At 38.4% G+C, this 23,820-nt stretch overlaps 1 protein-coding gene across 3 annotated transcripts in view; it reads left to right on the top strand.

The window, feature by feature from the left end:
• ZRANB3 (zinc finger RANBP2-type containing 3) overlaps positions 1–23,820 on the top strand; it is a 1,006,798-nt gene that overhangs the window by 823,783 nt on the left and 159,195 nt on the right. For all 3 annotated transcript variants that reach the window (XM_053698237.1, XM_053698236.1, XM_053698238.1), the window contains 2 exons: positions 12,677–12,819; positions 13,972–14,115. In XM_053698237.1, the coding sequence (XP_053554212.1) occupies positions 12,677–12,819; positions 13,972–14,115 (287 nt within the window). The remainder of the gene's footprint in view (positions 1–12,676; positions 12,820–13,971; positions 14,116–23,820) is intronic.

The raw sequence follows: 23,820 nt of genomic DNA, 5'->3' as shown, positions 1-23,820 counted from the left end.
TTCCGGGACTTCGGTTCTGGTTAAGGCTTTACTTTGGTTCCTTTTGGATTCATGTAGGAGGTGATCTGGAATTTCTACTTTCTTTGCTCTCCTCTGTCGGTAGCGTATACAGGGAGTGCATAATTATTAGGCAAGTTGTACTTTTGAGGATTAATTTTATTATTGAACAACAACCATGTTCTCAATGAACCCAAAAAACTCATTAATATCAAAGCTGAATAGTTTTGGAAGTAGTTTTTAGTTTGTTTTTAGTTATAGCTATTTTAGGGGGATATCTGTGTGTGCAGGTGATTATTACTGTGCATAATTATTAGGCAACTTAACAAAAAACAAATATATTGAGATATTTCTTGGCCCAGTCTTGACGTTTCAGCTTGTGTGTCTTGTTCAGTGGTGGTCGTCTTTCAGCCTTTCTTACCTTGGCCATGTCTCTGAGTATTGCACACCTTGTGTTTTTGGGCACTCCAGTGATGTTGCAGCTCTGAAATATGGCCAAACTGGTGGCAAGTGGAATCTTGGCAGCTGCACGCTTGACTTTTCTCAGTTCATGGGCAGCTATTTTGCGCCTTGGTTTTTCCACACGCTTCTTGCGACCCTGTTGACTATTTTGAATGAAACGCTTGATTGTTCGATGATCACGCTTCAGAAGCTTTGCAATTTTAAGAGTGCTGCATCCCTCTGCAAGATATCTCACTATTTTTGACTTTTCTGAGCCTGTCAAGTCCTTCTTTTGACCCATTTTGCCACAGGAAAGGAAGTTGCCTAATAATTATGCACACCTGATATAGGGTGTTGATGTCATTAGACCACACCCCTTCTCATTACAGAGATGCACATCACCTAATATGCTTAATTGGTAGTAGGCTTTCGAGCCTATACAGCTTGGAGTAAGACAACATGCATAAAGAGGATGATGTGGTCAAAATACTCATTTGCCTAATAATTCTGCACTCACTGTATATTACGCGACTTTGTCCTCTTGCAGCCTGGTATCCGCTCTTTTTCGAGTTCTGCTAGGGGCTTCTCTCTCTGTTTTGTTCTTTCGGACCTTCTTATCTGATTCTTCCCTTCTTTTAGTTAGGTAGAATGTGGTGTGGGAGTTTGTGTGTTGTTTTCCTTGCCATTGTTCATGGAGAGGTTTTTATTTGTTTGCTTCTAGATTGTGGGACTTTGTTTTCCCAGAGGCTTTTGTGCTCAGTGGAGTCCAGACTTTAGAGTGATCTTTAAATGGGATCCTTATGGTCTAATTGATGGGCAATTACCTTGTCCTCTTTCCATATTTTTGTTCTTCCTACTTCTGTTGAAACAGTTTTTTTATTAGGAATCTGGGTTGTGTCATGCTGTGGTGCCATCAGAATGGGCCGCCTTTTTGTTCCCGCCCGTTTGCATTCAGTGTCCTCTATAAGCTTGGGTATTGATGTCCCAAAAGTAATGAATGCAGCTGTGGACTCTCCCCGTTTTAAGAAGTAAAACTTAAATTACACTTACCGATAATTTTCTTTTCTTCTGTACGGGGAGATTCCACAGCTCCCTGCCCATTTTTTTCTGTGGGGGGCCTTAAATTGTCACCTTTTTTTACCCTGATATTTCTCCTACTGTTACTGTTCCCTTCGCAGAATGACTGGGGGATGAGGAAAGTGGGGGAGGTATTTAAGGTATTTAAGCCATTGGCTGGGGTGTCTTTGCCTCCTCCTGGTGGCCAAGTTCTGTATTTCCCAAAAGTAATTAATGCAGCTGTGGACTCTCCCCATACAGAAGAAAATAAACTTATCTGTAAGCATGATTTAAGTTTTTTCTCCTGGAGGCATTCTTTTCTGTGTGTGTGCTATATTTTCTTTCTAAATAGATTTGTCCCCAAATAAAGCTGTCCCCACAGCAACTTTCTTAGACCCTTTAGAGGAGGGATCAACAGACCATATTTTCCCTCAGACTATTGTGTGTGCTTTGCAAAGCTGTTTCACTTTGTCCGCCTGCTCCACTATGCAATACCTATGTGGGTCATGTAATGCACTCTAATTAGGCTGTCTCTATTTTTTCCTCTAAAGGTGTTTGTTCTATTTTTTGTATATATCACAGGGAAGTTCTATGTTCCAGGATTAAAAATTGTTTGCTTAACAATAACTGAAGTTTTAGTAGCTAACCCTCCACCATGTAAGCAAAAACACAAGTAATTTGATACTAATATGTCAGAAGACATTGCTGTCCCTTATGGATCCCATAAGCATAAGGAGATTCCTGAAAATTTTCAAGAATCTACTTATGAAAATTCGGAATATTCTTCAGGTAGGGAATTAGCTTTAGATGGTCAGGTATCCATCCCTGATCAGGACACTGATAATTATTTTATGTTTATGATTGACCATTTACGCTTCTGTGAAGTTCTCCAAACTTTAGGCCTTCAGGATCACAAACCTGAGAAAAAAATATGTTAATCAGCTCAACTTAATTTTTAAGCCCTCTCCTAAGTCCCCTGAGGTTTTTCCAGTTCCTAAAGTGATTTTGGAGATAATCTCCAAGGAATGACCCAAACCTGGTATCCCTTTTGCTCCATCCTCCGAGTTTAAATGGATGTTTCCTTTACCTGCTAAAAATGTAGAGTTGTGGGAATCTATTCCTAAGGTTAATGGTGAGATTACTACATTAGTCAAGCAAACTGCTATTCCATTAGAGGATAATACTACTTTTAGAGACCCTACGGTTCGTAAGTTAGAGGCTTGTCACAGAATTTATTTTTTTTCAAGCAGTATATTAGTATAGCATTTGTAGCAGGAGCAGTGGCTTTGTGATGTGACTCTTTAGCTGATAGTATCAGAAGAATCCTCAGATGAAGAGTTTCAAAACCACATTAAGTTACTTTGCACTGCTAATTCCTTCATCTGTGATGCTGTAGTTTATATTATACGGATGAATGCAAAAAATATGATGTTTGCAGTTTTGACCAATAGATGTTTATTGCTCAAATTTTAGTCTACTGATATGGTTTCCGAGAATAGATTTATTATCTGTTACTAGGGAAAAGGGTGCCTTTCTTCCACAGTACAAGATGTCTAAGAGTAAGAACAGATCTGCCAGTCATTTTTTTTTTCCGCTGATCAAAAGTCCTCTTCCTCACAAAAGCCTGAGTTCTCCAAGCCTTCATGATAATAAGGTTCTTACTGGAACAAATACAAGCAGTATAAGAAGTCATCCTCCAATTCCCATTCTTGTGACCCAAGTTTACTAAATATGTTTTCTGTCCAGACCTCCTTGTGTAAGGTTCCTTCTGTCTAATGTCTCAAACCCAAAAAAAAGTTGGTTCCAGCCTTTAATAATTAAAAATGGACCTTTATCGTGTCATATTAGGGTCCAAGGTACAAAAAAATGTTTTGGGCCTGCAATTAGCCATTAGTCATGCCTGAAAATGTTGGTGCTGTTTTCCACCACTGAATCTTCATGTCCCGTGTTCTGTTTATGTCCCAAAACCAGGCTTTGAAAGCCTTTCTTCAGTGTGTTCAGGATTTGGAACTGATGGGAGTTATAAAGCCTGTCCCAGTTTCATAACAGTGTCAGGGTTTTTTTCCAACCTTATTTTGTTCCAAAAAAGGAAGGCACTTTGAGGCCTATCCTGGATTTAAAGACCCTAAACACATTTTTGAGAGTTCCTACTTTCAAAATGGAGACCATAAGTAATATTGTACCGCTAGTACATCAGGGTCAGTTTATGTCTAGAATAGTTATGAAGGATGGCTTACCTTTATATACCAATTCACAAAGATCATCATGAATTCCTCAGATTTGCTTTTCTGGACAATCATTTTCATTTTGTTGCCCTTCCATGTAGTTTGGCTACAGCTTCCAGAGTGTTCACAATGGTTTTGGGAGCTTTATTTGCGGTAATAAGAGCTCAGGGTATTTCATTAGCCTCTTATGCCCTGACGAAGTCACGTACAAGTGACGAAACGCGTCGGTGGGCGTGCTCTGGAACTCTAGCGTGGTGTTAGAAACTAAGTTACGAATAATCTGTTTGGCTACTATTGTTGCCGCTTCAAAAGTGTTTATTTTTACAAATATATAGATATAGCGATCTAAGGGTAATAATCTGATTTGATAAAAGGGCTTATGGTGCCTATATATTTTTCAGAACTAGTTCAAGTAGTGATGATAAGCACTTTGAACGGAAATCGCTAATACACATATATATACCTTTGAAATCCTAGCAACATTAGCATTATACAAATCCTGACAGATATACTGAGACTGTACGAATGTTGAGATATTGATTGATAGGGATCAGCTAGAAATCGGCTGACTGAGTTAAATCTCAGCAGTACGCAGGTAGGAGGACGCCTTTGAGCGCATAGCCTGTGTGAGCACTGTACGATTCCATCTCGAAACCTATTCAATACAAACTTCACCACTATAGTACTCTATAGAGCACGTAGCCCTTATATTTTACCTTTACCTTTCGGTTTAGGTTTGTTTTTATGATGTTACAGTTGGGTCATTTGGAATGATAAGATATAGAAACAATTTATGATTGTTTGTTTCTACGGAGTGATCCAATTTAAGTAAATTGTCAGTCTTTGAATATATGTTAAATAAAGTGTTAAATTTTAAACTAACCTTATCTAATCTAATAGTGCCTAATTCAGCACTTAGCTTAAATGCTACAAATCCTTGAATTCTTTCCCTAACCAACCTTATTTCATTAGCCTCTTACCTGGACAACATTCTGATTCAGGCTCCTTCCCTGCCATTGGCAGTTTCCCACACATAGAAGCATCTAGTTTTTCTGTGCAGCCACAGTTGTAAGATAAATTTTCCAGATAGTTCCCTGTCTCCCAATATCAAGATTTGCTTTTTTGTGAGTAACTGTCAACTGAGTTTCCATACACATTTCTCTCATGGAGCCACGCAGACTCAAACTACAGAGGGCCTTTGCCAAACTACAGGTGACATCTCTTCCGTCAGTGGCTCAGTGTATAGAAGTTATTGGTCTGATGGTGGCTTTCTCAGATGGTTCCTTTCACTTATTTTCAGATATGCCCTCTTCGACTTTGTATGTTGAAACAGTGGACGGGGGAATACAATTGTTTAGATCAGAAAATTATTGTAGATTACAAGGGGAAGCGGTTCCTATACTTGTGGATAAACTGCCATTCCATTGCCCTGGAGGCATCTTTCCTTCGTCCATCTTGGGTCATTGTAACCACAGATGCCAGTCGTTTGCAGTCTTTTTTAATGACTAGTTGATCCTCCTTTGGCAGCAATAACCTCATCCAAGCTTTTCCATTAGCTGCGTATTAGACCTGCACAATGTTCAGGAGGAATTTTGGACCACTCTTCCTTACAGAACTGCTTCAGCTCAGCCATATTCTTAGGATGTCTGATGTGAACGGCTCTCTTAAGGTCATTCCACATCATCTCTGACTGAGCCACTATAAAAGGCAGATATGTTTTTTTAAGAGAATGTGTAGAAAAGGGAAAAGAAGAAGCACTAAACGATATAGAGATCCTGCTAAACTCGGTTATTCCCCTCAAAGAAGAACAAAAATAGCATATGTAGAAAGAAGGAGTAAGCGCTATAAGCACGGATCTAATGAAATATATTGCACACTAATTAAGTGTTCTAGCAGAAAAAAAGTATAGCTCTAGTAAGGTAGGCTATAACTATTTAGCTCCTATAAAGATAGCAATAATTTAGAACAAGCTAAATGGATTTGGGCTTAAGGGTGGGTTAAAACTGAAAATAAAAATAAAGGGAGATAGACTGCTGAATACAATCCAAATGTTTTAAAATACAATCCTAATAATAATCTATCCGTATATGTGTTTAATAAAACAATTAGGTAAACAGATAAGGGACCTTAGTACATAAGAAAAAAAAGTAAAACAACAGATATGCGCTTTTAAAAAGCCTAAAATAGTCAGCAGTAAAAACTAAACTGTAAAACAAAGGCCTTTGTCGCTCAAGATAAAGCGGTTTTAAAGCAGTCAAATGAAAGTCGAAAGCTAGCGTATAGCTAACTGGAAGGAATATCTATTGGTACCTTGGACCCGGTGGTCATAGATCATCTGATATCCTGCATTGGGATGACGGAATGTAACTTCAAATGTTACCTTTAGGTGAATATTACCTTAGAAGGAGACAGGTCTTACGGCTATCTTCCACTTTGGTGCTTATGACCGTGACCTGGATGTGGCTTTTTCCTGGACCCATGTGACTCCTTTTATGTCACTCGGGTCAGGTGTAGGGGACAAAATATCCGAACACCCAAGAATAATCTATACAAGGGCACAAAACCTTAAAAACACTCTAGCCCCAAGTGAACTGAAACCATTAAAAGCAAACAGCCAAGAGATAAACTTAGAAGGAAACAAAATAATGGGTTTCTTCCCTTGCTTTGCCTGTCGATCATGCAAGTACAGTAGCAAAATTAAAGAAATAGATGTAAACAATTTCAAACTAAAGAATAAGGACACCATAAGATGTCAGGACAAAGGTGTCATATACATCATTAAATGTATGCAAAAAGTACTACATAGGAGAAACGACCAGAACCCTCTGAGAAAGGATCAGGGAACACCTCTCATGCATTGACAGGGAAAATCTGGACACACCTATATTCACATTTTAGGGAAGTTCACAATAACAATTTTAAACATTTTTTATTTTGGGGCATAATGAAAGTAAAACCAAACTGAAGAGGAGGCAACATAGAACAGCAACTTTTGAAATTAGAGGCGCAAATGATCTATAATATGGATACATTAAATCCAGTAGGACTTAACTCAAATCTAGATGTCTCCCCTTTCGTATAGCCCCACTTTGTTCCTTAACTATCCAAACCATACTCTACCACTATGATCCACTTCCATTATTTGAATAAGGTAGTAATTGGTACTGAATAAGACTAATATAAGCTGAATCTTTCCAATTACTTAATACTGTTTATAAGTATACATACAAAGTGCAGATGACCTTATTTATGTCTGTATTACCTCTATCCACAATTTGCATTTCCTTCTTGCATTCCATATATGTATCTGTTTTAAGTGAAATGGATGTTAACAATGGTTTATGCTGATATCAAATATCTTCATGCTTAAAGTCTATACTAAATATGAACTAATACTGTCAACAGACTGATATAACAAATATTTCCACCTTATGACATGCACATGCCTGAGATAACCAATACCACCTTAAATTGAAAAAATTCCACCTCCAATCAGGAGGCTGGAGGTGTTTAAAAAGCCATCAATGTGTCACAGACAAACATGTCTTGATAAAGCCTGAGGGCAAAACGTGTTGACCTAGACACTTTGTCACCCTGTTATTTTGTTTAACTGTTTACTAAACAGACCAACTTTTAACCCTGCGGAGTTCTTATTTGGAACGGAGGGAGCTGGTGTGAACCGGATAAATTGAAACTTGCAACACTGTATTTAACTTTACAGAGACATTGTATCTCTTAGTTTCCTTCATCTAGTCACTGAAAGTGACAGCAAAGCCTATTTACCTAGTATCAACACCCACACCAAGGATCCCTTTCTGATATTAGATAGGAGGGGGCACGGACTAAAGGCACAACCTCTGGAGGGCTCGAGGAAACTTAATAAGTTTGGGTCCCTTATGACACAGTGTCACTACATTACAAGCAATCTACTACCATCATTTACAACTTTTCTACCAAAATCGCTATATTGAGCGATCCTACATCTGACCCGAGTGACGTAAGAGGAGTCACGTGGGTCCAGGAAAAAGCCACATCCAGGTCACAACCATAAGCATCAAAGTGGAATATAGCCGTAAGACCTGTCTCCTTCTAAGGTAATACTCACCTAAAGGAAACATTTGAAGTTACATTCCATCACCCCAATGCAGGATATCAGATGATCTATGACCACCGGGTGCAAGGTACCAATAGATATTCCTTCCAGTTAGCTAAACGCTAGCTTTCAACTTTCAATTGACTGCTTATAACCGCTTTATCTTGAAAGACTAAGGCCTTTGTTTTACAGTTTAGTTTTTACTGCTGCCTATTTTAGGCTTTTTAAAAGCGCATATCTGTTGTTTTACCTTTTTTTCTTATGTACTAAAGGAGACGTCCCTTATCTGTTTACCTATTTGTTTTATTAACCACATATACGGATAGATTATTATTTGGATTGTTTTATTAAAAATGTGGATTGTATTCAGCAGTTTATCTCCCTTTATTTTTATTTTCAGTTTTAACCCACCCTTAAGCCCAAACGCATTTAGCTTGTTCTCAATTATTGCTATCTTTATAGGAGCTATATAGTAATAGCCTACCTTACTAAAGCTATACTTTTTTCTGCTAGAACACTTAATTAGTATGCTATATTTTTCATTAGATATGGTTTTTAAGCCATTCTGTAGTGGATTTACTTCGATATTTAGGATCATTATCCAGAGTTTGGAGAGCGCAAGGAGGTGAGGTTACCAAAAACATCTTGGAACTTCAGCAATTTTCCAAGCACTTCAGTAGAGGCCAATCCTGAGAAGGGAAAGATATATCCCTTTTCTGTCAGATAACGTCATGGCTGTGGCGTACATCAATCATCAAGGAGGTATTCGAAGTCCACTAGCAATGAAGGAGGTAGTTACAATTTGTAACATGGGCAGAATGCAATCTATGTATCATATCAACAATTCACATTCCTTTATGAATCAGAAAGTTTCTAATTTACTCCTATTATTCATTTTTCTTCGTTCTCTTGCTATCTTTATTTGAAAAAGCAGGAATATAAGCAAAGGAGCTTGCCCATTTTTTGTTCAATACCTGGGTAGCGCTTGCTTTTTGGTGGCTACATTTAGACACAAATCAGCAGGCGCTATCCAGGTGCTGAACAAAAAATTGGCCAGCTCCTATGCTTACATTCCTGCTTTTCAAATAAAGATAGCAAGAGAAAAAAAAATATAATAGGAGTAAATTAGAAAGTTGCTTAAAATTGCATGCTTTATCTGAATCATGAAATAAAAAAATTGTGTTTTGTCAGATTGTCTTGAGTTGGGGCTTTCTAGAAATAGACCTGATAGCTTCCCATCTCAGTCACAAACTTCTCAGATATTGTGCCAGGTCCAGAGATCTGCGAGCACTTGTAGATGCTCTGGTATTTCCTTGGTCATTTTGCCTATCCTACATTTTTCCTCCATTTACCCAAGCTACATTGATCTCTAGAGAAGAATTCTAAATGGGGTTAGATATGGGAATATAGAGGAAGGGAAAAACAAACCTCCAAAGAAGAGAAGAGGGAGACGGATAGGGAAAAGCAAAGGGGAGGGCCCACCATATACAAAAAATTAAATCAAGAGACATTATTACAGAGCTTTATATTGGTTTCAATAGAACTGAATTGAGTGAAACAAATCTAATTGTTGGCTTTTATGAAAACCGTATCTCTCTAGCGTCAAAAGTCTTTCCAATCTAGTATTGTAGATGGGGGTAGGGGGAACTTCCAACCTCTAGCTATCTCAGATTTTGCACTATGAATAGCAATTTGAAATAATGAGTGCCTGATTTTACTTGCACCAGGTGGCCGTAAGTTAAGCAAGACATGAGTGAGTTTCGGAGCAAACAGGAGTCCATACAGAAATGTCCCCAGTTTTCCAATATCCTCCCAAAAGGATTTTGTGTGTCTACAAGACCACCAGATATGGGACATGTTACCAACTCCTCCAGCACAGTTCTCTATTGTGTTTATGGATATGTCTCTATCTTGTAGGAGTGAAATACAATCTTGTTAGGATTTGAAAGTTGAGTACAAGGATCTGTACTGATGATGAGGACTTGTGGGATCTAAAAAAAGTCTGACCCCTCTTTTTGTTATTAATGACAATGCCTGTTTCTGTGTGCCATTGTGAAGTATATTTCGACAACATGCCCCTTGGAGTGTACCCAAGAGATAATGCCAATGTGCCTCTCAATGGTCTCACAGCTAGACAGCTATTAAGAACGTCTGGTCTGCGGTCTTAAGTGACCAAGCAGAATAAACCCACATATGAAATCTGAAGAGGGTGGGCAATCCTGTCTTGTTAAGCCATAGAGTCCCATTTATCAAACTCCGAGTGGAGCTTGAAGTGCCGTGTTTCTGGCGAGTCTTCAGAAACAGCAGTTATGAAGCAGCGGTCTAAAGACCGCTGATCCATAACCCTGCCCGCCTGCTCTGATGAGGAGGACAGGATTCGCCGCAATTCAACCTGATCAAATACTCTTGTGAGCTGCTGGTGCAATGCTGAATACGGAAAGCGTATTGCTCTCCGCATTCAGCGACGCACTGTCGGATCAGGTCCGCAAGACCTTTGATAATTCGGCCCCATAGACTTTAACCCTAGCCATCGGGGAGGAATATAAAGCTTGTATGCAACTAATCATACTAGGGCCATCATCATCAGGATAGTGGGAATATCGTTTAGAGTAACATGATTTTAAGTTGTAAGACTTCGATGGTATTGTCCCTAGCTTTGCGGTAAGGAACAAAACCAGCATGGTCTACATGTACTAACTCGGAAAGTATTTCATTAATACGGTTTGTAATAAGGAATTGCGATGGTAGTTACTGACACAGGTAGGATCTTTATTAGTTTTGGGGATCACAGTTATGTGTTGGCGCCAGTTTTTCTTATTTGCACTGCTCTATACTCTGCTTATGTTTTCCTGCCTTTCTGTTACCTTCTCTCCTGTGCTTCGCTATACGATAAACTGAGATATCCATGGAGGTGGGAGGGTTCAAAAGCTCTTTGTGTTTGGGGTATCTTGGCATCCACTTAGTGGCAGGAATTCAAACCCACATGTCAAGGCTTGTGGACTCTCACAACCATGAAAGGAAGGAATTTATCAGGTAAGCATAAATTATGTTTTTCTGGTGAAGCCTTGCTATAATTATGGTTTCAATCTGGGGTTAGATACTTTGAAGTTTTGTAGAAAAATTATGCAAGCAGAAAATTGGTCTTCCTTGTAGGTTCACCATATTTTTCTTACAGTTTTGTTTTTGTTTCATCACATGTATCTTTCACATTGAAGTTTTGGAAGACCTTTTTTTTAAACACTTCCCTTCCTTACCCATACTTTCATCTTGCTTTTTTTTGGTACTAACCTCATTATATCTAAATATATTACTTTGAGATTGTTAGAGTAAAAACAAGATTTACGTTTTTTATTATCACTGTTAGATTATAGATTGGCTATATATGGAAAGAGGCTGATTAAATTAGAAATTTTATGCTTTAAGGAAAAGTGCTTTGAAATTTTAAGGCAACTTACTTTGAGAAAGAAGGTTTGTAATATTGCTAGTACTTGAATATATTGTGACAAAATTGTTTAAAATGTAACTTATGTTTCATATGCATAGATTTTTAAAATATATAAATACATTTGCTTTCTTTAATAATTGATTATTTTGTTTGTTGCCTTGTGCAATTGTTTATTTTGGAGATTATTAGTCTCATACCCCAAACATTATAGATTATGTTGAGGGCTAATGTAATACACTTTTTGTTTTGAAGGAGAAGGTCCCTTAATCTAATTTGAAGGATCTTATTTAAAGCGATATGGAACCCAAAACATTTATTTTGTGATTCAGACAGAGCATACCATTTTTTTTTTAATTCCAATTTACTTCTTTTATCAAATTTGCTTTGTTCCCATGATATTCTGTGTTGAAGTGATACTTAGGAAGGCAAGAATGTTATCCATTTGCTAGAGCACTATTTCCTGTTGTGTAGTGTTCCAGCAACAGGAAATAGTGCTGCCATCTAGTGCTCTAGCAAATGGATAACAGTCTTGCAAAACTGCTGCCATATAGTGCTCGGCAAATGGGACGGCTTCTGAGCTTATGTTCCTGCTTTTCAACAAAAGATTCCAAGAGAACGAAGAACAATTGATAATAGAAGTAAAATAGAAAGTTGTTTAAAATCACATGCTCTATCTGAATCATGAAAGAAAAAAAAACGTTGGGATTGCTATCTCTTTAAAAAAAAAAAATCTATTTATTGCAAAACTGTTGATCTGAAGAAAAAAAGCATCAAAGTTTTATAATCAGAGTCACTTTAACTCTATCATCCAAGTGAAATAGCAGCATTTTTCCCCTAAAAAAAAAAATATGAATTAAATTTGAAGTATTAGTTTCTCTAATGGTTGCTGGGTTATAGATACTTCCAGCTAATGCTAAAATGGAGTACCTATTAACCAATGAAAGTGCATTTCAGATAATGAGTATATAAGTATAGTTTTGGTTTAAAGTAAATAAGCTGTTACTTTGTATGCAGAAATAAATCAAATGAAATCATTTAGACAATGCTCTTTTGCATGGAAGACAGAAAATGATTGAGTACAGTGAGTGTACCCATACCATTGTCCTTAGATGTCTGTCCATCCAGCAAGTTTCTTGTTTTCATCTCTATTATTGTTTCCTAACCTCCTCCATAACTTCTTATTTATTTATTCATTCATTCATTTATTTATTTACTTGATTACTTGTAGCTAGCAGTTAGGAGTTCACATGTGAAGTATTAACCTGTGTGATACGTTTGAAAAATCTCTTTTCCACTTACAGATACCATGTTTTTCTGCAGGCTATCTTCTCAGCCCATATTATATTTTGTAGCTCCTTATTGTCCCCTCTGCAGGTGCTAATTCTCTTTGCCATTTCCTTTCTCTTGCTTTTGCATTAGATTTTGAGATTTTTGAAAGAATGGAACAGTTTGACAGCCATGAAACAGAGGATAATCCGAAAAAGTGGAGTCATATTTAGCAATCCTGTTATGGCTTTAGAAGACCTATCAAAACAGCAGTTAAAGCACAGCAGCACTAAGCGGTGAGGATTTTACTCTAGTTTTCTCTCCACTCTTTTATATTTATATTTTTAGGAGAAGGAGCAAGGACGTTATTTTTCTGTGATGTTACATTCAGACGAGCGCCACAGAGGTCTTTGTGTTGCTGGAAGTAAAAACTTTATGTTTAAGCTGCTTATATTAGATAGCCTGTTGTTTGCTCCATACAAGTATGTTTCTTTTTAGCTTCCGAATCTGGAAAATATACAGCAATGAATCAGTAACCAAGGTAACCTTATTTATTTTTTTTTCAATAGCAATTTTCTGGCTATAAACTGAAAATGGTCACCCTCTATTCCAGACAAGCTCAAAGGCTCAGCTTGGTGTATATGTTTTCCATAGCAATATGTCTGAAGCTTTTGTTTTATCAAATGAGATACTCAAGAATGTTTATTTTTATTTTCTTTGCCGCACTCTGAATGCTAGAATTTAAGTTCTCTTTAAAAGCTAGAAAAAAGAAAAACAAGGAAATTCCTGTTTTCAGCACTGAAATGCCAAATCCATTAAAGGGATAGTATGGTCAAACATTGAAATGTGCATGGGGGCATTTACATTTTAAATAACATTTTTGCAATATACTTCCATTAGCAAAAATGCTTCTAGTAAAAGTTATTACTGGGTTTTTCCCCAGCAGCATACGCACATATGCTTTAAAGGCCCATGCACCCGTATTCATCAAACACTGCACCTTTTCAGAGAGTCAGCATTGGCTTGTATGACACAAATTAAGTCTTTATGGGCACAATACATACCAGCACCAGCTGTCTGAGCTTAAATACTGGTGCAAAAGCTCTCACAGGATATGTGCGTATGCCCCTGAAAAACACCAATAACTTTTAATAGAAGAATTTTTGCTAATGGAAAGAGAGTGCAAAAATGCTTCTATAAAAAACTGAAATGCACCCGTGCACATCTCAGTTTTGGCCTTTCTATCCATTTAAGTTACAGGGATTTGGAAATGCATTTTAATATCTTAATAGATTACTGAATACATTTACTTTAATGTATGGGGTTTATAGTAACTCCCAGTCTTGTCAAATTGTAGTCATATGTGTGTATCCATTCACAAGGTATAAGCATTTACAAGCTAAACCTAATGGCATTTGTGCAATAGTTTGATTCCTGTTTATTTGTAGATATCTAACCAAAGAAGATGTTGCTGTTGCCTCATTAAGCAAAGTTCAGAGCAGTGGCGGCAGTGTGAGGATTGTCAGCAGGGATTCCACATTATCAGCAAAAGAAAAAATGCCTTTAAGTGCCGCTGTAGGGTCTCCGGTCAGGTAAGGGATCTGCACGGTTTTACTCAAGATGTGTAGTTGTTTTACTAGACATTTTTCCCCTATCAATGAAATACCCTTCAGTACCATGATTAATAGACTGGCCTGCAATCACTAGCAGACCAACTCAACAGGAGGTCCTGGTGCAAACATTTTTTTTTTGGGGCCCTCTTAGAAGGTAACACAGTAATAAGCAATAGTAATAATATAGATTCTTCTCTGTATAATGATTTTGAGTATAAATACACACTGGCAGTAAGCACACGGTGTTGTATAATTATGTGAGTTTCTATACACTATATACCCTGATAAATAGACTGTATAAATATGATGAGTTTGTATACGCTAACAAATATGTTGTGCTGTATAATGATGTAATATCTGTACCCCAATAGTGAACATACTGCACTGTATAATGATGTATCTACACAAATTATGACCACACAGGCACACACTTATATGTATTGACTTTATGCTATGGGCCGCAGTAGAGGGTTAAGTAGCAACTATAATTGCATATATGGATTATAAAAGCATTTTCAAATTAGTTTAATTTTAATAAAATTAAAAAAATACTTTTGCTTTAGAAAGTAGCCTAATGTTTCTTAATTCCATAGAGTTAAATATACTTCCCTTAGCTGGAATGCTTCATACACATTACAGGAAAGAGTGTTTATGTGCCTGTATGTTTGCATGTGATTGGAGGAAAAGAGTGCAGTATTAGAAACTTATGCTACAAACATAAGAGCACATGTGACAGTATTATTTGTCAGGCATACTCTTAAAGGGACATTAAACCGAAACATTTTCTTTCATGATTCAGAAAGAGCATACATATGTAAACAACTTTCCAATTTACTTCTTTGATCAATTTTGCTTCATTTTCTTGGAATCCTTTCTTGAAGAAGCAGCAATGCACTACTGAGAACTAGCTGAACAGATTGGTTAGCCAATCACAAGAGGCGTATATGTGCAGCCACCAATCAGGAGCTGGCTCCCCGCTCCTGAGCATATCTAAATATGATTTTCAACAATGGATACCAAAAGAACTAAGCAAATTTGGTAAAATAATTAAATTGGAAAGTTGTTTAAATTTGTGTGCGCTGTCTGAATAATGAAATATTTTTTTGGATTTCCTGTCCCTTTAAATATAAAAATGCATTCTACTATTATATTGGTTTGTATGCAGAAGAGAAAAAAACAGATTGCACCTCACTTATTTATTCTTTTGTTAATTTAATTGACAATATCTCTTTAGAAATCAGGAGAAAGGGGGTCACAATGAATAAATGACTTTTCTCTCACAGTCTATTGTATCTGATTCCTTAATAATGGCACCTAGTTCAAGATCAGGAAGTATCCCAAAGCCAGTGAACATCAGGACTTTACCTTTTTGTTATATAATCCAACCTAAGTATTAGCTTTTGCATTCTTGATAAAGATAAAAACAGTTAGAGCAGGCACTTTGAAGATTGGAGGTTTACAGGGAAAGAAAAGTAAAAATTGAAATTTGCATGGATACATTTTAAATAGAAGAACATTTACAGTATGCGTCCATTATCAAAAATGCTTCTAGTATAATGTATTACAGATTTTTAGTGATATACACACATATGCTTCAAAGGCCTGTGCACTTCTATTCAAATACTTCACCTTTCCAGAGAATCAGCAGTGGCTTGTATGACAAATAACATTTCTCCTGTTAAGTGTAGTCAGTCCACGGGTCATCCATTACTTATGGGATATTAACTCTTCCCTAACAGGAAGTGCAAGAGGATCACCCAAGCAGAGCTGCTATATAGCTCCTCCCCTCTACGTCTCACCCAGTCATTCTCTTGCACCTAACTAATAGATAGGATGTGTGAGAGGAGTGTGGTTATTAAATTTAGTTTTTTATTACTTCAATCAAAAGTTTGTTGTTTTAAACAGCACCGGAGTGTGTTGTTTCTTCTCAGGCAGTATTAGAAGAAGAATCTACCTGAGTTTGTGTATGATCTTAGCGGACGTAACTAAGATCCATTTGCTGTTCTCGGCCATTCTGAGGAGTGAGGTAACTTCAGAACAGGGGACAGCGGGCAGGGTTCACCTGCAAAGAGGTATGTTGCAGTATATTATTTTCTAAGGAATGGAATTGACTGAGAAAATACTGCTAATACCAATATAATGTAAGTACAGCCTTAAATGCAGTAGTAGCAACTGGTATCAGGCTGTTATGTATGTATGTTGGCACTAAAGTATTTCTGGGGAATGGCACTTCACTAAGAAAATACGGTATACATATAACTTATAGCCTTTCTGCAGTGATAGCGACTAGCAACAGGCTTTTATTATTATTTCATATATTTAAAACGTTTACTGGCAGGTTAATCGTTTTTCTCTCTGAGGTACTTGGTGAAAATTTATGGGCATTATTTTCCACTTGGCTGTCGTTTATTTTGAATAAAATCAGTTTACTGGCTTCCCCACTGCTGTATTATGAGTGGGAGGGGCCTATTTTGGCGCTTTTACTACGCATTAAAAATTCAGTCACAGTCTTCCTTATTCTCCCTGCATGATCCAGGACGTCTCTACAGAGCTCAGGGGTCTCCAAAACTAGTTTGAGGGAGGTAATCACTCACAGCAGACCTGTGAGACTGTGCTTTGACTGTGATAAAAACGTATTTATTTGATTTGTCAATCGTTTTTTGGTATTAAGGGGTTAATAATCCATTTGCTGATGGGTGCTATCCTTTGCTAAATTAATGCATTTCATATGAAAAATTGATTGCTATAACTAAACCGGTTCATTGTTATATCAAAGTGACAGTTTTTTTGTGTGCTTCTTAAAGGCATAGTAACGTTTTTTATATTGCTTGTAAATTCATTTGAAAAGTATTTTCCAAGCTTGCTAGTCTAATTGCTAGTTTGTTTAAACATGTCTGACACAGAGGAATCTCTTTGTGCAATATGTTCAAAGGCCAAGGTGGAGCCCAATAGAAATTTATGTACTAATTGCATTGATGCTACTTTAAATAAAAGCCAATCTGTACAAGTTAAGCAAAATTCACCAGAGAACGAGGGGGAAGTTATGCCGACTAACTTGCCTCACGTGTCAGTACCTGCATCTCCCGCTCAGGAGGTGCGTGATATTGTAACGCCAAGTACATCAGGGCGGCCATTACAAATCACTTTACAAGACATGGCTAATGTTATGACTGAAGTTTTATCTAAATTGCCAGAACTTAGGGGTAAACGAGACCACTCTGGGGTGAGAACAGAGTGCGCTGATAATGCTAGGGCCATGTCTGATACTGCGTCACAAATTGCAGAACATGAAGACGGAGAGCTTCATTCTGTGGGTGACGGATCTGATCCAAATAAACTGGATTCAGACATTTCAAATTTTACATTTAAGTTGGAAAACCTCCGTGTATTACTAGGGGAGGTGTTAGCGGCTCTGAATGATTGTAACACGGTTGCAATCCCAGAGAAAATATGTAGGTTGGATAAATATTTTGCGGTACCGACGTGTACTGACGTTTTTCCTATACCTAAGAGACTTACTGAAATTGTTACTAAGGAGTGGGATAGACCCGGTGTACCTTTCTCACCCCCTCCTATATTCAGAAAAATGTTTCCAATAGACGCCACCACACGGGACTTATGGCAAACGGTCCCTAAGGTGGAGGGAGCAGTTTCTACTTTAGCTAAGTGTACCACTATCCCGGTGGAGGATAGCTGTGCCTTTTCAGATCCAATGGATAAAAAATTAGAGGGTTACCTTAAGAAAATGTTTGTTCAACAAGGTTTTATATTGCAACCCCTTGCATGCATTGCGCCTGTCACGGCTGCGGCGGCATTTTGGTTTGAGTCTCTGGAAGAGACCCTTGACACAGCTCCATTGGATGAGATTACACACAAGCTTAAAGCCCTTAAGCTAGCTAATTCATTTATTTCTGATGCCGTAGTACACTTAACTAAACTTACGGCTAAGAATTCCGGATTCGCCATTCAGGCGCTCAGAGCGCTGTGGCTAAAATCCTGGTCAGCTGATGTGACTTCTAAATCTAAATTGCTTAACATACCTTTCAAGGGGCAGACATTATTCGGGCCCGGTTTGAAAGAAATTATCGCTGACATTACGGGAGGTAAGGGCCATGCCCTGCCTCAAGACAGAGCCAAACCAAGGGCTAGACAGTCTAATTTTCGTGCCTTTCGTAACTTCAAGGCAGGAGCAGCATCAACTTCCTCTGCTCCAAAACAGGAAGGAACTGTTGCTCGCTACAGACAAGGCTGGAAACCTAACCAGACCTGGAACAAGGGCAAGCAGGCCAGAAAACCTGCTGCTGCCCCTAAGACAGCATGAAGTGAGGGCCCCCGATCCGGAAACGGATCTAGTGGGGGGCAGACTCTCTCTCTTCGCCCAGGCTTGGGCAAGAGATGTCCAGGATCCCTGGGCGTTGGAGATCATATCTCAGGGATATCTTCTGGACTTCAAAGCTTCTCCTCCACAAGGGAGATTTCATCTTTCAAGGTTGTCAACAAACCAGATAAAGAAAGAGGCGTTTCTACGCTGTGTACAAGATCTTTTACTAATGGGAGTGATCCATCCGGTTCCGCGGTCGGAACACGGACAAGGGTTTTACTCAAATCTGTTTGTGGTTCCCAAGAAAGAAGGAACCTTCAGACCAATATTGGATTTAAAGATCCTAAACAAATTCCTAAGAGTTCCATCGTTCAAAATGGAAACTATTTGGACAATCTTACCCATGATCCAAAGGGGTCAGTACATGACCACAGTGGATTTAAAGGATGCCTACCTTCACATACCGATTCACAAGGATCATTACCGGTATCTAAGGTTTGCCTTCCTAGACAGGCATTACCAGTTTGTAGCTCTTCCCTTCGGGTTAGCTACGGCTCCAAGAATCTTTACAAAGGTTCTGGGTTCTCTTCTGGCGGTACTAAGACCGCGAGGAATATCGGTAGCTCCGTACCTAGACGACATTCTGATACAAGCGTCAAGTTTCCAAACTGCCAAGTCTCATACAGAGTTAGTACTGGCATTTCTAAGGTCACATGGGTGGAAAGTGAACGAAGAAAAGAGTTCTCTATTGCCACTCACAAGAGTTCCCTTCTTAGGGACTCTCATAGATTCTGTAGAAATGAAGATTTACCTGACAGAGGACAGGTTAACAAGACTTCTAAATGCTTGCCGGATCCTTCATTCCATTCCACACCCGTCAGTGGCTCAATGCATGGAGGTAATCGGCTTAATGGTAGCGGCAATGGACATAGTACCTTTTGCACGCCTGCATCTCAGACCGCTGCAATTGTGCATGCTAAGTCAGTGGAAAGGGGATTACTCAGATTTGTCCCCTATACTGAATCTGGATCAAGAGACCAGAGATTCTCTTCTGTGGTGGCTTTCTCGGCCACATCTGTCCAGAGGGATGCCCTTCAGCAGGCCAGACTGGACAATTGTAACAACAGACGCCAGCCTACTAGGTTGGGGCGCTGTCTGGAATTCCCTGAAGGCTCAGGGATCATGGACTCAGGAGGAGAGTCTCCTTCCAATAAACATTCTGGAATTGAGAGCAGTTCTCAATGCCCTTCTGACTTGGCCTCAGTTAGCAACTCTGAGGTTCATCAGGTTTCAGTCGGACAACATCACGACTGTGGCTTACCTCAACCATCAGGGAGGGACAAAGAGTTCCCTAGCGATGATGGAAGTTTCAAAAATAATTCGCTGGGCAGAGTCTCACTCTTGCCACCTGTCAGCGATCCACATCCCAGGCGTGGAGAACTGGGAGGCGGATTTCCTAAGTCGCCAGACTTTTCATCCGGGGGAGTGGGAACTTCATCCGGAGGTCTTTGCCCAAATACTTCGACGTTGGGGCAAACCAGATATGGATCTCATGGCGTCTCGCCAGAACGCCAAGCTTCATTGTTACGGGTCCAGATCCAGGGACCCGGGAGCGGTCCTGATAGATGCTCTGACAGCACCTTGGACCTTCAAGATGGCTTATGTGTTTCCACCCTTCCCGATGCTTCCTCGATTGATTGCCAGGATCAAACAGGAGAAAGCATCGGTGATTCTAATAGCGCCTGCGTGGCCACGCAGGACCTGGTATGCAGATCTAGTGGACATGTCATCCTGTCCACCTTGGTCGCTGCCTCTGAGACAGGACCTTCTAATTCAGGGTCCTTTCAAACATCAAAATCTAATTTCTCTGAAGCTGACTGCATGGAGATTGAACGCTTGATTTTATCAAAGCGTGGATTTTCGGAGTCAGTAATTGATACCTTAATACAGGCTAGGAAACCTGGTACCAGGAAAATTTACCATAAGATATGGCGTAAATATTTACACTGGTGCGAATCCAAGAGTTACTCATGGAGAAAGGTTAGGATTCCTAGGATATTGGCTTTTCTACAAGAAGGTTTAGAAAAGGGTTTATCTGCAAGTTCTTTAAAGGGACAGATCTCAGCTCTGTCCATCCTTTTACACAAACGTCTGTCAGAAGTTCCAGACGTTCAGGCTTTTTGTCAGGCTTTGGCCAGGATTAAGCCTGTGTTTAAGACTGTTGCTCCACCGTGGAGCTTAAACTTAGTTCTTAACGTTTTACAGGGTGTTCCGTTTGAACCCCTTCATTCCATTGATATCAAGCTGTTATCTTGGAAAGTTCTGTTTTTAATGGCGATTTCCTCGGCTCGTAGAGTCTCTGAGTTATCGGCCTTACATTGTGATTCTCCTTATCTGATTTTTCATTCAGACAAGGTAGTTCTGCGTACTAAACCTGGGTTCTTACCTAAGGTAGTCACTAACAAGAATATCAATCAAGAGATTGTTGTTCCATCATTGTGCCCTAACCCTTCTTCAAAGAAGGAACGACTTCTGCACAATCTAGACGTAGTCCGTGCCCTGAAATTTTATTTACAGGCAACTAAAGAATTTCGCCAAACTTCTTCCCTGTTTGTCGTTTATTCTGGACAGAGGAGAGGTCAAAAAGCATCTGCTACCCCTCTCTCTTTTTGGCTTCGTAGCATAATACGTTTAGCCTATGAGACTGCTGGACAGCAGCCTCCTGAAAGAATTACAGCTCATTCTACGAGAGCTGTGGCTTCCACGTGGGCCTTTAAGAATGAGGCCTCTGTTGAACAGATTTGCAAGGCTGCAACTTGGTCTTCTCTTCATACTTTTTCCAAATTTTACAAATTTGACACTTTTGCTTCTTCTGAGGCTGTTTTTGGGAGAAAGGTTCTTCAGGCAGTGGTTCCTTCCGTGTAAAGATCCTGCCTGTCCCTCCCGTCATCCGTGTACTTTAGCTTTGGTATTGGTATCCCATAAGTAATGGATGACCCGTGGACTGACTACACTTAACAGGAGAAAACATAATTTATGCTTACCTGATAAATTCCTTTCTCCTGTAGTGTAGTCAGTCCACGGCCCGCCCTGTTTTTTATAGCAGGTCTAAATTTTAAATTATACTCCAGTCACCACTGCACCCTATAGTTTCTCCTTTCTCGTTTGGTTTTCGGTCGAATGACTGGGTGTGACGTAGAGGGGAGGAGCTATATAGCAGCTCTGCTTGGGTGATCCTCTTGCACTTCCTGTTAGGGAGGAGTTAATATCCCATAAGTAATGGATGACCCGTGGACTGACTACACTACAGGAGAAAGGAATTTATCAGGTAAGCATAAATTATGTTTTTTGCCGGCAAAATACATACCTCCGCCCACACAGTATATGTGCGTATGCTTCTGAAAAACAGTAATAACTTTTTCTAGAAGCATTTTTGCTAATCGAAGTATACTGCAAAAATGTTTCTATTTAAAATTTAAATGCACCCATGCGCACTTACATTTTGACCTTTCTATCCCTTTAATTAATGTTATGTGAAATCTTTCAGTAAAATTAATTGTTTCTGCAAACTTCCATGTCATCTGCCCTACTGTTGGAATGACACAAGAGCTTCAGGTGAGCACTTCATGGAGCTTAGCTATCATATAGGCTACTTGAACAAAGGTGGTAGCATTCAATCCTGGAATCTAATGAAACTGTAGGATCTGATGATATCATGAACGTTTACAAAAAGCTTCTCATTTGAAGGCAAGAATGCTTTTGCAGAAATCAACCTGGTATACGATAGTCTTATAAAGTCACTATTTTTTCATATAGACTACATTTCAAATTGTTACTATTTAGTGACAGCCTGCAATTTGCAAGTGACTAAATAATAGTTCCTTTTACAGCTGGTCACAGTATATAGCATGACTCTGACCACAATAATACCAGTAACTATATTGTATAGATACAGGCGCACCTCAGAGATATTGCCGGTATGGTCCTAGACCACCGCAATAACATCCCACTAATTTTTTGGTTTCCCATTGCATATAAAAGTTATGATTACACTTTACTGTAGCCATTTAAATTTTCAATAGCATTATGTAAAAAAAAACCCAATGTACATACCTTAATTTAAAAATACATTATTGCTAAAAAATGCTAATCTGGGAACAGGACACCACACACAAATGGAAGCACCTCTTTCCACAGTGCAGTCTTTTACTATTTAGGGAGATTGGATACCCATAAAGATCCCTTCCCCTATAAAAAAAACTGGTAATGCAACTAATTGACATTTTACAGTAATTTTCTGCTTTTTATGTAACCTTACTAGAACAATGGCTTACGAAGAGAGCTGTCATACCTGTAGAGTGGGTAAATAGGGGCTCTGTGAGATTAATAGAAGCTGAATAAATTAATTATAGAAGGTTAAAGTAAGTGCAAATAATACAGTGATGATTTGCAGAAACCATTTTATGTTATGTACAATATTGAAGCAGGTAGTGAATTGCAAAGTCCTGCACAGCTAAATGTAACATGGTAGAGGAGCTGGAGTATAAACAATCCTAGGGCAGACCGAGACACTGGAGACTTTTATTAAACAGTGCAGAGAACTGTCAGTATATAGCCGGGCTATAATACAATATATTTAATAATTATTCTTTAAAACAAACCCCCAATAAAAAGCATATACAAAAAATTAAAATTAATATTTTATTCCTAAATTCTTTATATTAGTTAAAGTTATAAACACATTGAATTATATTTATTGAAACCAGATATGAATCAAAATATACAAGCTTAAATTGTTACAATATTCTATACCAAGATTATAAAAATATACCTTTACAAATTACCTTATTCACAATGAGCACAAAATAAAATACCACAATAAAATACCAGAATCTTCTGTTATTAACCAATAACTCTAGTTCAATGCTCAATATGGATTACCAACTTACTATGCTTAATTAATAACTACCAGAAATGTAATCACAATAACCAGTTTATGTACAGTTCTGAAAGAGTTCACTATAATAACTGACTTATAAATCTGGAGTATAAAACCCTGTCTAGTAAATAAATTATTTAGCAATAATGACTAGTTAAGACTAAACAGGGCTATGAAACACAAGCTTAAAATATGAATTGTGCCCTTTTAAATTTACCAGCTGTAATCTAACTATAACCTTTGATTTAAAATATTAAATATACTTAACAGTTTCTTATACTTTACCCAAATAAATCAATGTTTCAGCTTCCAGGGTTCCTCTGATAAATACAATTTCACCTTATAAATTAAAAGAGGTATTTTTTGCAAGATGGATAAAAATTAGGCCCAGATTGCTTTATAATAGACTAGATCCCAAGACAAC

This window comes from Bombina bombina, chromosome 1 (assembly GCF_027579735.1).
Source record: "Bombina bombina isolate aBomBom1 chromosome 1, aBomBom1.pri, whole genome shotgun sequence".
Classification (NCBI taxonomy): Eukaryota; Metazoa; Chordata; class Amphibia; order Anura; family Bombinatoridae; genus Bombina; species Bombina bombina.
Note: the sequence above shows the minus strand (reverse complement) of the source record. Positions and strands in the feature narration are given on the sequence as shown.